General features: G+C 36.8%; 1 protein-coding gene across 4 annotated transcripts in view; it reads right to left on the bottom strand.

Moving 5' to 3' along the window:
* Positions 1-692: 692 nt before the first annotated feature.
* Positions 693-13,170, bottom strand: part of OSBPL8 (oxysterol binding protein like 8) — a 94,712-nt gene continuing 82,234 nt past the window's right edge. For all 4 annotated transcript variants that reach the window (XM_088141834.1, XM_088141833.1, XM_088141835.1 and 1 more), the window contains 5 exons: positions 12,699-12,884; positions 9,094-9,181; positions 7,682-7,781; positions 7,064-7,166; positions 693-3,538 (listed from right to left, as the gene is read on the bottom strand). In XM_088141834.1, coding sequence (XP_087997960.1) covers positions 3,406-3,538; positions 7,064-7,166; positions 7,682-7,781; positions 9,094-9,181; positions 12,699-12,884 — 610 coding nt within the window. In that variant the 3' untranslated portion in view covers positions 693-3,405. The remainder of the gene's footprint in view (positions 3,539-7,063; positions 7,167-7,681; positions 7,782-9,093; positions 9,182-12,698; positions 12,885-13,170) is intronic.

A 13,170-nucleotide genomic window follows, 5' to 3' on the forward strand; every position in this document is an offset into this window, starting at 1 on the left:
CATTAAAATAAAAATGGCAATAGAATTAAAAACGCTAATAAGTTTATTCAGTTCAGAAACTAGAAAAAAAAAGATTTCAAGAATAGCAGAAGGCTACTCATTTAAATAGCCAATATTTAAATCCATTAAACAAGTGGATTCTTAATATATGCAAGGAAATTATTAGAACAGGACTTTTCCACATATTTCATGTTTTTATTTTCATCCTCAGTCATTTTGCTCAGAAATCACACACTTTGTTAAAATAAAAGTGAAGCTGGTTGTCAGTGATGTTAGAATTTTATTATGGCTATTTTTGCAATATCAACAAACAGCATTGCAGTTTCATTGTACAAGAACGTTTACTCCAATATTGGGTCCTTTGTAGTTATCAAAAGAAAAAAAAACTGATGTATTTTTCTGTAATTATACATCCTTTTACATTTCTCCCCCAAATATTGAAAGATATGGTACAACCTTGAAAGTATACTTACATATACATACCTCATTGCTGTGCGAACTCCATCAAGGCACTGTAACAATACTCAAGTATCTGATCGCCCACTCTCAAAAGATGCCAAGAAATTGAGGAAAGAGAAGAAACACAGTAATCACTTAGTTCACAGTTAGGCATCCTATATATATTAGGATTAAAAACCATAACGAAGAAACATCCATCAAGACAAACAACAACATCATGGTAAATAAAACAATTTTAACTCTCATCCCATTTAATGAATGTTGAGTTGGCAAGAAGATCTTCCTGAAGGCACAGGAGGGTAGTGAGTTGTAAAATCATTTAATATATTTTACAGATTAGCTGTCAAAAGGAACTTTTTTATGAAAAGTGAGTATGCTGTACTCTTAAGTGATAACTAAAAGTTAAAAAGCAGCCCAACATAGGATACAAGAATCATGTATTGCCAGGAGTCTATTTACTATTTTACACAACACATTTCATTTTAGTTATATTAATGATTACATGGTATATTTAAAGGCTTATAGTGCATTTCTTTTAAACAAACACACAAACATGTCAACACACAATTCTGATTATTTTCTATTTTAAGTATTAAATGTTATCAAGGAAACCGTTGCCCTTAGAACTCTACAAACGGTGGTCAGAGTTTCCTTATTACTATGTGCAGAAAAAAAGTCTAAATGAAAGAACGTAGACTTGTATTCATAAAGCTAAATATTGTACAGAAACATCTTATCAACTAGGCTCATAATCAGACATATCATACAAAACATGGTTAGGCAATAGATTCCTTAGTTCACACAAGGAACTTATATGAAGGTGCAACATAAAACAAGCTTTTGAGCTGTGCTTGACACAGGAGTGCTTTGGACTCCTGTAATATGAACAATGTAACTGAAAATGTAACTGGTTTGGGAGTCTCATAAAAGGAATAAGAAATGTTTAAAAGAAAGCAACTGAACAAATACATTTTCTAGACATATCCACAGGGATTTAGATATCAACAGATAGAAATAGATGTAATATGGTATTTATATTAGGAGGCATTGTCAAAACAGTGAAAACCAAATAAATCTAACGGTTACAATCACTGATCATTTACATACAGATAGCTAGTTGCTCCAAATGCATACAAATAAATGTAAGTCAGAACATATGTTTTTGTACTTTATTTATGCTATACTTTTTCAACTCATATACATCTGTAACAGGCATTTCGATCAATTTATAAAGCATCTGAATCATGGCTGTAATCAACCAGTTCACTCCAATGGTAATACATTTCTCTTTCTAAACTGTAGCACTTTTAAAACATAATAATTTATTGAGTTTATTTAAGGCAGACAGGGGAAAACTGGAAGGTTGGCCACAGCTACCTTCTTCATTCTGATATTCTCAGAAAATGTTCCGAAAATAACTCCCACGTGTTATAAGACTCCATGTTGAAATATTCCAACATCTTTAAAATGGTTAGATTTTGGATGGGAGTATTAGAGATATACAACTAATCTGAAAGGTGATTCTGAAATAAAATCCCCTTCTTTTCTTTAGTAATTTTCAGCTATGTAAAAACAAAGATAAATCTATGTATCCTAAAACCATTTGAATCCCAAATTGACCAAATGTAAATTATGTATCTCTAAATGAAAGATTTAGAATTGCTATAAAATATATAAATCATGCAGGATGTATGCTTCTTGCTGCTCTGTATATTGACACACATCTTCAATTAACACTATGTAACATATAAAAAACAGAATAGCAAGACTAATGTGACTGTAATTTGATCTATCTTTTGAAATTTAATGCAGCCCAATCCAGATTTGGTGAATTTACTTACAGAGACTCAGTATAATAACTCTGTATTTTAGTATAAAGAAAGCAAGGGTAAATGTACTAGTTTCTGAGGCATTTAAAAGCAATTAGAAACTGAGTAGCAGTTGAACCTTCCAGAGTCTTGAAACTATATTCCTGAAACTATAACGTTGTTACCCAAAGGTTTATTTTTGCAGTATAAATATTCAGATGGAGTTGTGTCCACACTGTGTAACCTGAACTGATGAACCCAATATTAATATAGTTTTTAAAATACAGATAGGATCTCATAAGTCAATCATAAGAATTTATCTAACGTAATACAGCTTCCCTTTTTTATACTATCTAAACAGTACATTTTCTATTCCTCTGCATCTCATCATTGACATCCCTAAAATTAAATAAGTAGTAACAATCAATAAGAGTTTCTATTTGGGAAGAAATGAGTCAAAATACTGCTTGGCACAAAAGCTGTTTACTTCTCTGGACAGCTGACATGTTTTTTCCTCTTAAACGAATACTATTAGCAAAGATCCACTGTTATAAACTAAGGAAAAAAAACCCTCATTAACTATCCCTGAAAATTGTAGAGTTAATGAAATGTTGATGACTAATAGCTCATATGTCTTAATGACAATGAACAGCTGAGTAGTTTCATTTTTCTGCAATTATTGAATTTTCTGAATTAATATCCCTTGGTATTATTTTCTTATTGAAGTAAGATTGATTAAACTTAGGAAGAAAAATCTTAGGTCAAAATTTACTTCTTTTGCTAGCATGTTCAATAGGGATTGATTATAGCAAAAAAAAAGTCCTCAAATTCCAAACTGGTATATTCTATACTGGTATTTATAATTGTAGTTTATGACACTTTAGAACATGCAAGGCAGTTATCCAGCATTTGGAAGATGTGAAGAGGAAGGTACTGGCACGTAAGCATTGTCCACGTCATCTGGCTAGGATGGAATATAATAAACTATTCCATATGAGCCCAATCTTTTGAGGCAAATGTCTGAATCTTCTGGGCCCTTAGATAATATTGCCTTATTTGAAGCCAAACCAAGCTTAAAAGATGGTCCCATGAAGACCATAATAATTCCATTTCATAAATATTCTTCTGTCCAGATATTCTATTTGAATAAGTAATTGATTATAAGTTGCAGAAGAACCATCAGCATGATGAAGACATAGTGCTTGAACTGAAAGAAGTTATCTGGAGTTGGTGAACCTGAAGTCATTCGTGTTCTTAACGCTGTAATGTCCCTATTTAAAATAAATAAATAAATTTAGTTAAATCCACAGATTGCCAATTCTGAAGTAAGCAGACCCATCAAAAATCTGAAAAAGTTATTAGATAGATAGCTGGTATGATTTCACAACAATGATTTCTACAGCTGGATAATATATTGGGAACCTTAAAATGCTAAGTCCTCAAGGAAGTTAATTAGTGGGAAATTTCTGGTACGAAATTATACTAGCATGTTATATAGTTGATAAGGATAAATGTAAAGTAAGAAGAGGGTGATCGGATAGTGGAAGACTGAAAAGAATTATGATGCATTGTTGAAGCATTGCTCCTATACATTTCAAAAGAATTGTGTAAAAAAAACATACTGGACTGATTGCTTATTTAGAAGACTAGCCAGTCTGTCCCGTCTTTTAATTGTAGTATTTACTACATTTTAAAATCATATTCATGCAATACTTCTCTCCATGTATTCAACCAATTTTTTTAAAATCCATCTCTGAATTAATTTTTAACCCATTGCTTGTTTTCCTTCCAATAATTTACGTTTTAGTATCAAAGACATACAGTCACATTAAGAAACACATGAATAGATGACAGTGCATATCTTGACACTCAATTCCAAGTCACTTAAATGGGCTTGACATTTACCCCACAAGAGGATCAAATTTTAAATATGTAATTACATAAATATTAAATATATTAAAGGTAACATAGAAATAAATATAGCCAATAAGTTACTATGGGCTTTTTATTTCCTATAAATCCACAAATTCATTGAAGCCTTGCTAATCAGCATCATAATTGTGAGGGTTTGATGAATGGATATTCACTTCACCTATCAGAAAATTCAATAAGCATTCTGGAAGGCTGTCTGGCCTGGATTCCAGAAATAGCCCACCACACCCTTTGTCAGTCCAAGTGTACTCCATTCTGACATGGTCCCCAGATCAGAAGCAAATTCAGATTAAAAAAAGAGATTCTCTCCTATTAGTTAGCATGGGAAAATTTAAATAACTAAATTGCTGTAATGTTTTGTTGTTTTTCATTAGAGCAGGATAAACATTTCAAGTACATTAAACCATTTTGGAGGGATGAAATACACCAAATGTCAGAGAAGCCAGTGAATACTGATCCAGTATGTTGAATAAAGGCTTGACAAGCACACCAATGGTATCTGCTGGGGAATGTGTGTGTGTCAAAACAGCTAAGATAGTGTAGCAGCAGTGTGATCAAAGCCCTGCTCCTTTCTACACATGCAAACATACTAAAGAGGAAGAGCTTGGATCAAGATCCCCAATCTTTAGAAGCGGGCACCACTGCAGTACAGGTAATGATTGTTTAACAAGGAACTCTTTATCTATTAACACGACTTCAGTGAAGTTCAGATCACAGTGCAGATCACAGTATTGTAAAATTATGGATAGTCTAAAGCAGTTGCACGATGAGATATTTGATAAGGGAATTTTATCAGTGGCCTTTAATCAGGCTGATATTACAGTTTTACCAAAGCAGGTAAAGATCACACTCAGTGTGCTAATTATGTCCGATCTCATTGATTAATGTTGATACAAAGATATTAACAGCAGTGTTAGCAAATAGATTACAGCAAGTGACATTGTTTATTATTAAAAATGATCCAGCAGGCAAGCAGCAGATAACATTAAGTTAGTTGTAGATTTAACAGACTTGAATAAAGATAAAGATCAATCTGTAATTTTATCATTAGATGCTGAAAAAGCCTTTGACAGAATATATAAACAATACATGTTTGCTGTATTAAACAGGTTTGGATTCCCTTTGGAATTCATAAAATGGATCAAGGTATTATATGAGTTGCCATCATCTAAAGTAAAGGTTAATGGCATGTTTTCTGCTACTTTCTCACTATTTAGAGGAACTAGACAAGGATGTCCACTTTCACCCTTGCTTTTTAATAGCTGCATGGAACTCTTGGCTTATGCTATTAGGAAACATAGGGAGATCTACAGAGTGGTACATAACTCAGTTGAACACAAATTGATTTTATTTGCAGACAGCATTATTTTGTTTATTTCTAAACCTCACACTATTATTCCAGTGTTGATGCAAATAACAGATGCCTTAGTAAATAGTAAAATAGCAGGATACCCTATTAACTGGTCCAAATTGGAATTGATGCCAATAGGTGAAAATGTAGTTACCCATTCATTTAAGGAATATCAATTCTGTATTTGTACCAAATCCATTAAATATTTAGGAATGTGTATACCAAAGGATATAACTCAGTTAGTACCATGTAATATAAATAAAAAATATATAAGTTTCTTCAGATACCAATAGATGGGAGTCATAAAACCTCACCCTTTAAGGAAAGGTGAATGCTCTCAAAGTGAATATTATTCCCAGATTAATTTATATTCTGAGAGGAATTCCAGTTCATATATCTGGAAAATATTTTCCAAAAATAAATTCTTTGTTTAGAACATTTCTAAGGGGTTCTTCAATTCCGAGCATATCTTTACAGAAAATGCAATTACCAATTAATGAGGGAGGATTTGGTCTTCCAAATCTGGAGCTGTATCATCATGCTTACCTATTGTCATGTATTAAATACTGGAAACCAACAATTGGTGTTAATTTTCCAATTTGGGCAACTTTGGCATATACATATATAGCACCTTTGGTTGGATGGACAGTGCTAAGGTCTAAGTACACTAAAACTCTAGTATCTCTGGAAACAATGATGTCAGTTAGAAAGTTATGGAATGTAATGTGGCTGTCAGTAAATGTGGAAATGAAACAGTAGTCAGCAGACTGGAAAAGTTCAAAGAAATATCAAACAGAGGTAACAGAATGAGCAAACTATTGCACAATCTCTCTAATTTCACATGCTAGCAAAATAATGCTTAGGATCATCCAACACAGATTAGAACCCTACAGGGAAGGAAAAATGCTGGATGTTCAAGTTGGCTTTAGAAAAGGCCAAGGAACAAGAGAAATGACTGCTGATGTACATTTAAGCAGTAACTTAAAAAAATGTCATAACGGAAATGTGTACTTTAGTCAGGTCTTATACTAGTTAGGAGAACATGACTGAAGCATTATCTGTCATCAGTGTTTATTTAGTTATCTAGGCATTTAAAGGGTCCAAGTTTGCTCCAAATCCCAGGTCTCTAAATTTGCATCTTTAGGCTTTTATGTTTCTGGTTACATTTCCCCCTTAATGCCCACAAGATTCTCTGCCCTGATTTTATTTTATTTTATTTAAAGAAAAGGAGGCTACCATGCAGCAAAGCAACAGTCTCAAGCACAATCTCTGTTTTCAATAACATCTCTGGACTCTATGTAGAACCCAGAGACGTATGCTTTCAATATAAAATGTTGGATGATTGTAGCCTAGTGCTTTTTTTGGATATGCGCCCAAAAGCCCCAAATGGAAATTATGCTGAGGTAGCAGGGAGCACCCTGGGAATTTAGAGAGTGTGGCGTGGAGCAACATCAACAGTCCTGTCATATTGAAATTAGGAACTTGTGATTTAAAAAAAACACTATAAACTTACCTCCGAATATCTTCCTGTGTTGTCCTTATAGATTCAATGGCACTTTGCAGTTCAGCAAGATCTACCGCTTTCTTTCGGATTCTTGTGTTATGTTTGAGTTGTGCTGCAGGAGTAATTCAAAAATAGTCAAACAGGTAAAATGTGTAAATCAGATACAAACTAAATTATTTTAGTTTACCAAATATGAACTAAAACTCAATTTTTCTCATTAAAAGAAAAGATTTTACAAGCTAGGACAGAAAATTATTAAATACTAAGTAAATTTAACATGGAGAGCCAGTTTGGTGTAGTGGTTAAGGTACCAGGCTAGAAACTGGGAGACTTGAGTTCTAGTCCTGCCTTAGCCACGAAGCCAGCTGGGTAGCGTTGGCCCAGTCACGCGCTCTCTCAGCCTTAGGAAGAAGGCAAGACAAACCACCTCCAAAAATCTTACCAAGAAAATGACAGGGACTAGTCCAGGCAGTTGCCAGTAGTCAACAATGACTCAAAGGCACCAAAAACAAACCAACAAAAAAAGGTAGTGTCTTTAGTTTACAGATAACTGAAATTTAGGCATTTCTGTATGTTATTCATCATAATTTTAGAAAGAAGGGCATGGTAAACCAATGTAGCATTTACCTTCACTTCCTGATGAGTCCTGATTATCAGGCTCTGGTGAGGAGAAGCCACATTCCTCTTTCTTAGACTTAGCAGACCGTTTTATTTTTGCAACAGTAACCTGTAATACACATTTCGATTAACTTTATTGCTCAGAAACAAAGAGACAGTTATGCTTAGCAGCGTTCTGCTGATGTGCAAGAAATGGGTGGCAGAAGTCTTCTTTGATCACTCTTTCTTCTTGCAGCCCCGCTTCACTTGCTACATTGGAGGATGATAGGGGACACTGAGAAGAAAAGCAGTTGGGACAATCAACACTCTGGCCACTTCTTTTAGCAAAAAGAATTTGCTAATCTTCTGCTTCCAGAAAAGCAAATCTGGATCCAATCCTGTACAGCAAGGATGGGCATGGCTCCCAGTTTTTTTTTTTTTTTAAATTACTCATTTATGAATTATTAACCTACCTTTCATAGTTAAAACAAATCCCAAAGCAGAATTATTTGTGGCCCTGCTTAATTTCAGTACTGAAAATCAGCAACAAAACTTTCTTCCATTTTTAATTGGAAAACATACTAAAAGTCCTGTGTGAGCCCTAGAATAGGATTGACAGTTTTTTAAAAGGTGGACCCCCTCTTCCCCGGCAATATCCTCTCAAATGGGGGGGGGGGGGAGAGGAAGAAAACCCTGTTTCCACCTATTCATGTGATATGGCCCTGCCCATTTCATGGCATTCCCCCACTTTCTTTGCACTGATACACTGTCCACTATATGCCTTGTCTCCTAACTTAAGCATGAACAGCAGACCCAGGTCACCCAAAGTTATCAGCACTATAAAGGATATGCTGAACCACTTCTTATTTTAAAGGCTAAGTATGAAAGGAATTATTCCGATAGGATTTTTGACAAAGCTGATAATGCTTTAGAATACAACTAAAGGCATATAGTTTCCTTGATCCTGTTATATCCAAGGTGGACAACTTTTTGACAGAGCTCAGAGTCTTATTCAAAGTGAAAAAAGCTATACAGAAAAAAATAATGGACAGAGCTAGAAAAAATCGGTATACCTAAATCATGTTAGATGTTAATGAATTAGTACTTTGTCATTCCCCAGTGCAGTTGCTAAAGGTGTGGGTGGCATATACGTTTTCCAAATAAAAAGCACAGAGCCAAGAAGAACAAGCCTGTAAGCGAAACAAAAAGCATAAGCTTTAAAATAGCCTAAAACTGCACTGCAAACACTCTGGAGGATTGCAACAAACAATCTGGAGGCCGCAAGCAGGCCAGAGGTTGAACTCCTCTTAGCAGTACAGTTCACTTATCAGAGAAGACAGAAAATGAGTGTCTTCAAGAGAACTGTCCTGCCCCTAAACAAATCTGCAGTTCCTTGTATTCAATGTAATACTGTAGTAATAAAAATAAGGTCAAGAACATACCATTGGTGTCCGATGTCTGACTTTCGTTTGAATGACGCCATCTTTTTCAAACTGTACCATGTCATTCAGTGGATCCCATGGTCTTGTACTATACACAGAAGATGTGTATATACTTTAGATAAAGTAATTCAAGGCGATTAAAATGTCCATTACTTTCAACAAAGCAGTATTTACAGCAGTATTTAAAAATGTACAGCATTAGTATCTTATACAGGTTTCTGGCGGTTACTACTTAATGCGTGGTCAGCCTGTAATAAAACGTCCCTCATCCATGACTTGCGACTGAGAGGGCCAACCTTGTGTGCATTACTGAAATGTGGCTGGATGCATATGTATGCATGCGTCTTCTCAGAGATGTGCTCAGCTGGGTTCCATGTGTAGTACAAGCCACAAACCCACAACAGGGGCAGGGATGTAGCTATTGTTATCTGAGAAGCCCTGATGTCTTCCAGGGTGCTCCTCTGCAGATAACCAGTTGTGAGATCTGTTTGTGAAGCTGGGCTGTAGGGATCAGAAGAGATTGCTGCTGGTGTACAAGCCTCCTTGCTGCAAAAAAACCTCCCTGCCTAGGCTGCTTAAACCTGTGGCCAGGCTGGCAGTGGAGTTCTCCAGGCTTATGGTACTGGGGGACATCAATCTTCCTTCCTTGCATGTGGAGTGGGAAGCAGCTCAGGAATTCATGGCTGCCATGGGGAACATGGACCTGACTCAAGTTATCTTGGGCCCAATTCACAGTGGGGGTCACACATTAGATCTGGGCAGTGGTGACATGATCTGCAATTGGGGGATGTTACCAGCAGTTACAGACAAATTACTCTGTGTTGGCCTTAGAGTACTCTGTGACTGCACCCCACTGCAGGGAAGTAGAACCTAATTGACTGGTTTTCCCCAAGTGCCTGATAATCTCAAGTGGGTTTTAGAGACAGTTTGGAGTTGTTCCTGGGCCCTTGGTGCATGGTTTGACCAAGGCTTTAGTCATTGCTTGGAATAAGAGGGCAACAATGGCCTTGGATGAGATCACACCTGTGCAATTTTTCTATGTGCATGGATCCTGGAAGGAACTCCAGGTGGTTAAATGGCAGAAGAGAAACTTAAAGCACCATGGGAGAAAAATGAAGAGTAAACCCAAGTGAGTATGGGTAAGAGCTTTTCTTAAGGATTATCTTATAGCAATAGCAGTGGCAAATAGTTATTTTTCTAGACCTGGTGTTTTTATGTTTTTTTTTTTTTTAGGGAGGGGGTGGATCCTCTTCCTTTGAAAGAGGTGGTGGTCTGCCCTTTCCTCAAGAAGGTGTCACTGGATCTGATATAATGGGACAATTGTCATCTAGTTTCTAACCTTCTGAGGGGAGGTTGTTGGCTTGCAGCTCCAGAGTACTCTTTTCAGTTGGGTTTCAGACCTGGTTATGGCACCAAGATGGCACTGATTATCATTGATCACAAGTGTCAATGATCTTTGGTGGGAGCAGAATGAGACTAGTGCATCCATGTGGCCTTTCTTGTTCTCTCAGCAGCTTTCATGATAATCTTCTGGACTAGCTGAGGGGATTAGGAGTGAGAGACACGGTGCTACAATAGTTCTCCTTTCGTCAGGGCTAGTTCCAGTGATGTTGGTAGGAGGAGAGAAATCTAGCTCTAGACCTGCACAGTGCCTCAGGGCTCTACTCTCTCCCTGCTTTTATATAACCTCTATATGAAGCCACTCAGTGAGGTCACCCATCCGAATGGGTGAGGTATCATCAGTATACTGAAGATAATACCCAATTTTACATCTCTGTCCCAGGTCAACCAAGTGATCAAGGTTCTTCCTCAGTGTCTGGATGCTATGGAGGTCTGAATGGGGAAGAACCTCGATCACCTTGGCAAGACAGAGTGGCTGTGGGTTTTGAGGCTTTCCAGATCGGGAGGCTTTCCATCTTTAACTCTGAATGAGATTGTGCTTCCCCAGACAGTGTGCAATTTGGGAGTCCTCTTAGGAAGCTCCTGCTCAAGCAGGCAGGAGCTTTGGCTAGGAGGCTCTTTGCAGAGATTCATCTTGTGTGCCTGTTTCTAGATCTCGAAACCCTAATCACTGTGACTCACACCTTAGGCATGTGATATACTGATTGTTATTGTACTTTCTTTATTAAATTATTTTGGTTTGGTTTGTTGTTTTTTGATTTTAGTTCACAGTTGCGGTAGTGAGATGGATTATAAGGTGTTTAAAGAAACAAATAAATAAAAGTTGGATTATTTCTACATAAGAAACAAAAATAGGTAGCCCTAACCCCGCTCAGGACTCTATCTCTCATGAAGTAATTTTTGGTAATCCTTCCAGCCCACAGTACTTAGTTCTCTTGCACCCAGAGGCAATTCCCAACCTTTTGGGACAGATTGGTGGAACTGCATGGCGAGGGAGAGTTGGCAAATATTGTCTTCTCTCTCATTCCACTATTGGAACTGCTTTGTTGATCAGAAATCTGCTGACATTTAAGATGATCAGAGTCAATTTTAACTGAGAGATATAAAGGCCTTAGTAATAACTAAGTAATAAAATGAATTCAAACCCCTCCAACTGTAGGAGAACAACCCTGGATCTAATCCATTGCAACAAATACTGCAGCTATGAGTCAAGGAGAAAGAAGATCCCAAAGCCAAATGGCATTCAAGTGAATAGTGTATCACATTCCTTCTCTCTCCCCCTATTTTGGAGCCTTCCCCCTCCAAGTAAAAATGATAATATTAATCTGAAGATACTTCAGTAGCTGGAAAAACATTTACTATGCAAACATGTTCACAGTGTATCAAGGATTGCTTAGGAGCTTAGTCTGCAAATACATTTCAGACAACACAATGAACCATGGCTGATCATGCATTGTCCGTCTCCCTCCTCTTCAGTTGCAATCCTAGTTTGCTTGCTACTTTTGTGGTAGATGGTGCTTTGTTTCACAATTACAATGGCATGACTGGAATATATGACATCTTGTACGTAGTGAGGAAAGGCTGAGTTTCCCTCCTTCTCCTCCTCTCTTTTTCTAATTTTCGCTTCAGTCGGTTACATTAAAGCAAATGTTGTTAAATTAAAGCAAAAACTGTGGAAATGTGGAGTCCTTGGTGCTCTCTGAGCTTGATTGTTTGTTTGCAGACATTTCATTATCCAGCTAGGTAACATTACCAGTGCACTGTGATGGTACCTAGTTGGGTAATGAAACGTCTGCAAGCAAACAGCCAAGCTCAGAGAACGCCAAGGAGTCCACACTTCAATCCTGAGCTACAGTTATTCTCTTCCATTGGAACTGTGGAAATGATGGGAAAGTTCCACTCCTGCACTGGTAACATTTTCCTGAAGGGGTAACAGCTACTTCTAAACCACACCCACATACACACTTGGTTTATACTGTGTTAAGAAGGAGCATTCTAATCACAATATGTAGCTACAGCTTGGCTTTTTGATTCATGACACAGGTAGAACAAACATTAAGGCAAACAATTATTTGACAGAAGATATGTATGAGCCAAGTGGCTATGTGTTTGTGTAATCAAATATGTATGCACACACCCACACACGTGTTAGTATCTGCAGTAAAAGGGGGGGGAGTCTTCCTTCTCAAGACTCCATGACTTACTCGGCATATCTGTAATTCCATTCTCCTGTAAGTGGATCTGGCTCAAACAGTCTGCAGACCCAGACTTCATCTCGTGCCTTCCTTTCTTTGGCAGCTTTCCTCTGAGCTTCCTCCAGAATATATTTTTCCTGAGTTGCTTCTGCTTGGTCTTTATTATTTATAGCTCGAGTCACATGTTGCCAAAGTCTAACCAGTAAGAATGACAGCACTAAAAAGGTCAGATAGTGGTGAAGACAGCTTTGCTGCAAATGTTCTTTTGTTGTATCATTAAAATAAGGATCGAATACAATTATAATATTTCTCCATTAGTATTCTACTTTCCTATATTCTTTATTTTCTTTCAGTTAGTACTCATCAATATGACCCCAGGGCAGATATACCAAAATATAAATAAAACTATGCATCCAAATAAATACAAAAAAACCCAGACTAAAAATAACCAATGAAGAATGCTATAAAACTGATTAAACTT

This window comes from Python bivittatus, unplaced genomic scaffold (genome assembly GCF_059951505.1).
Source record: "Python bivittatus isolate LINGU-HERP-01145 unplaced genomic scaffold, Pbiv_v1 ctg000330_np1212, whole genome shotgun sequence".
Classification (NCBI taxonomy): Eukaryota; Metazoa; Chordata; class Lepidosauria; order Squamata; family Pythonidae; genus Python; species Python bivittatus.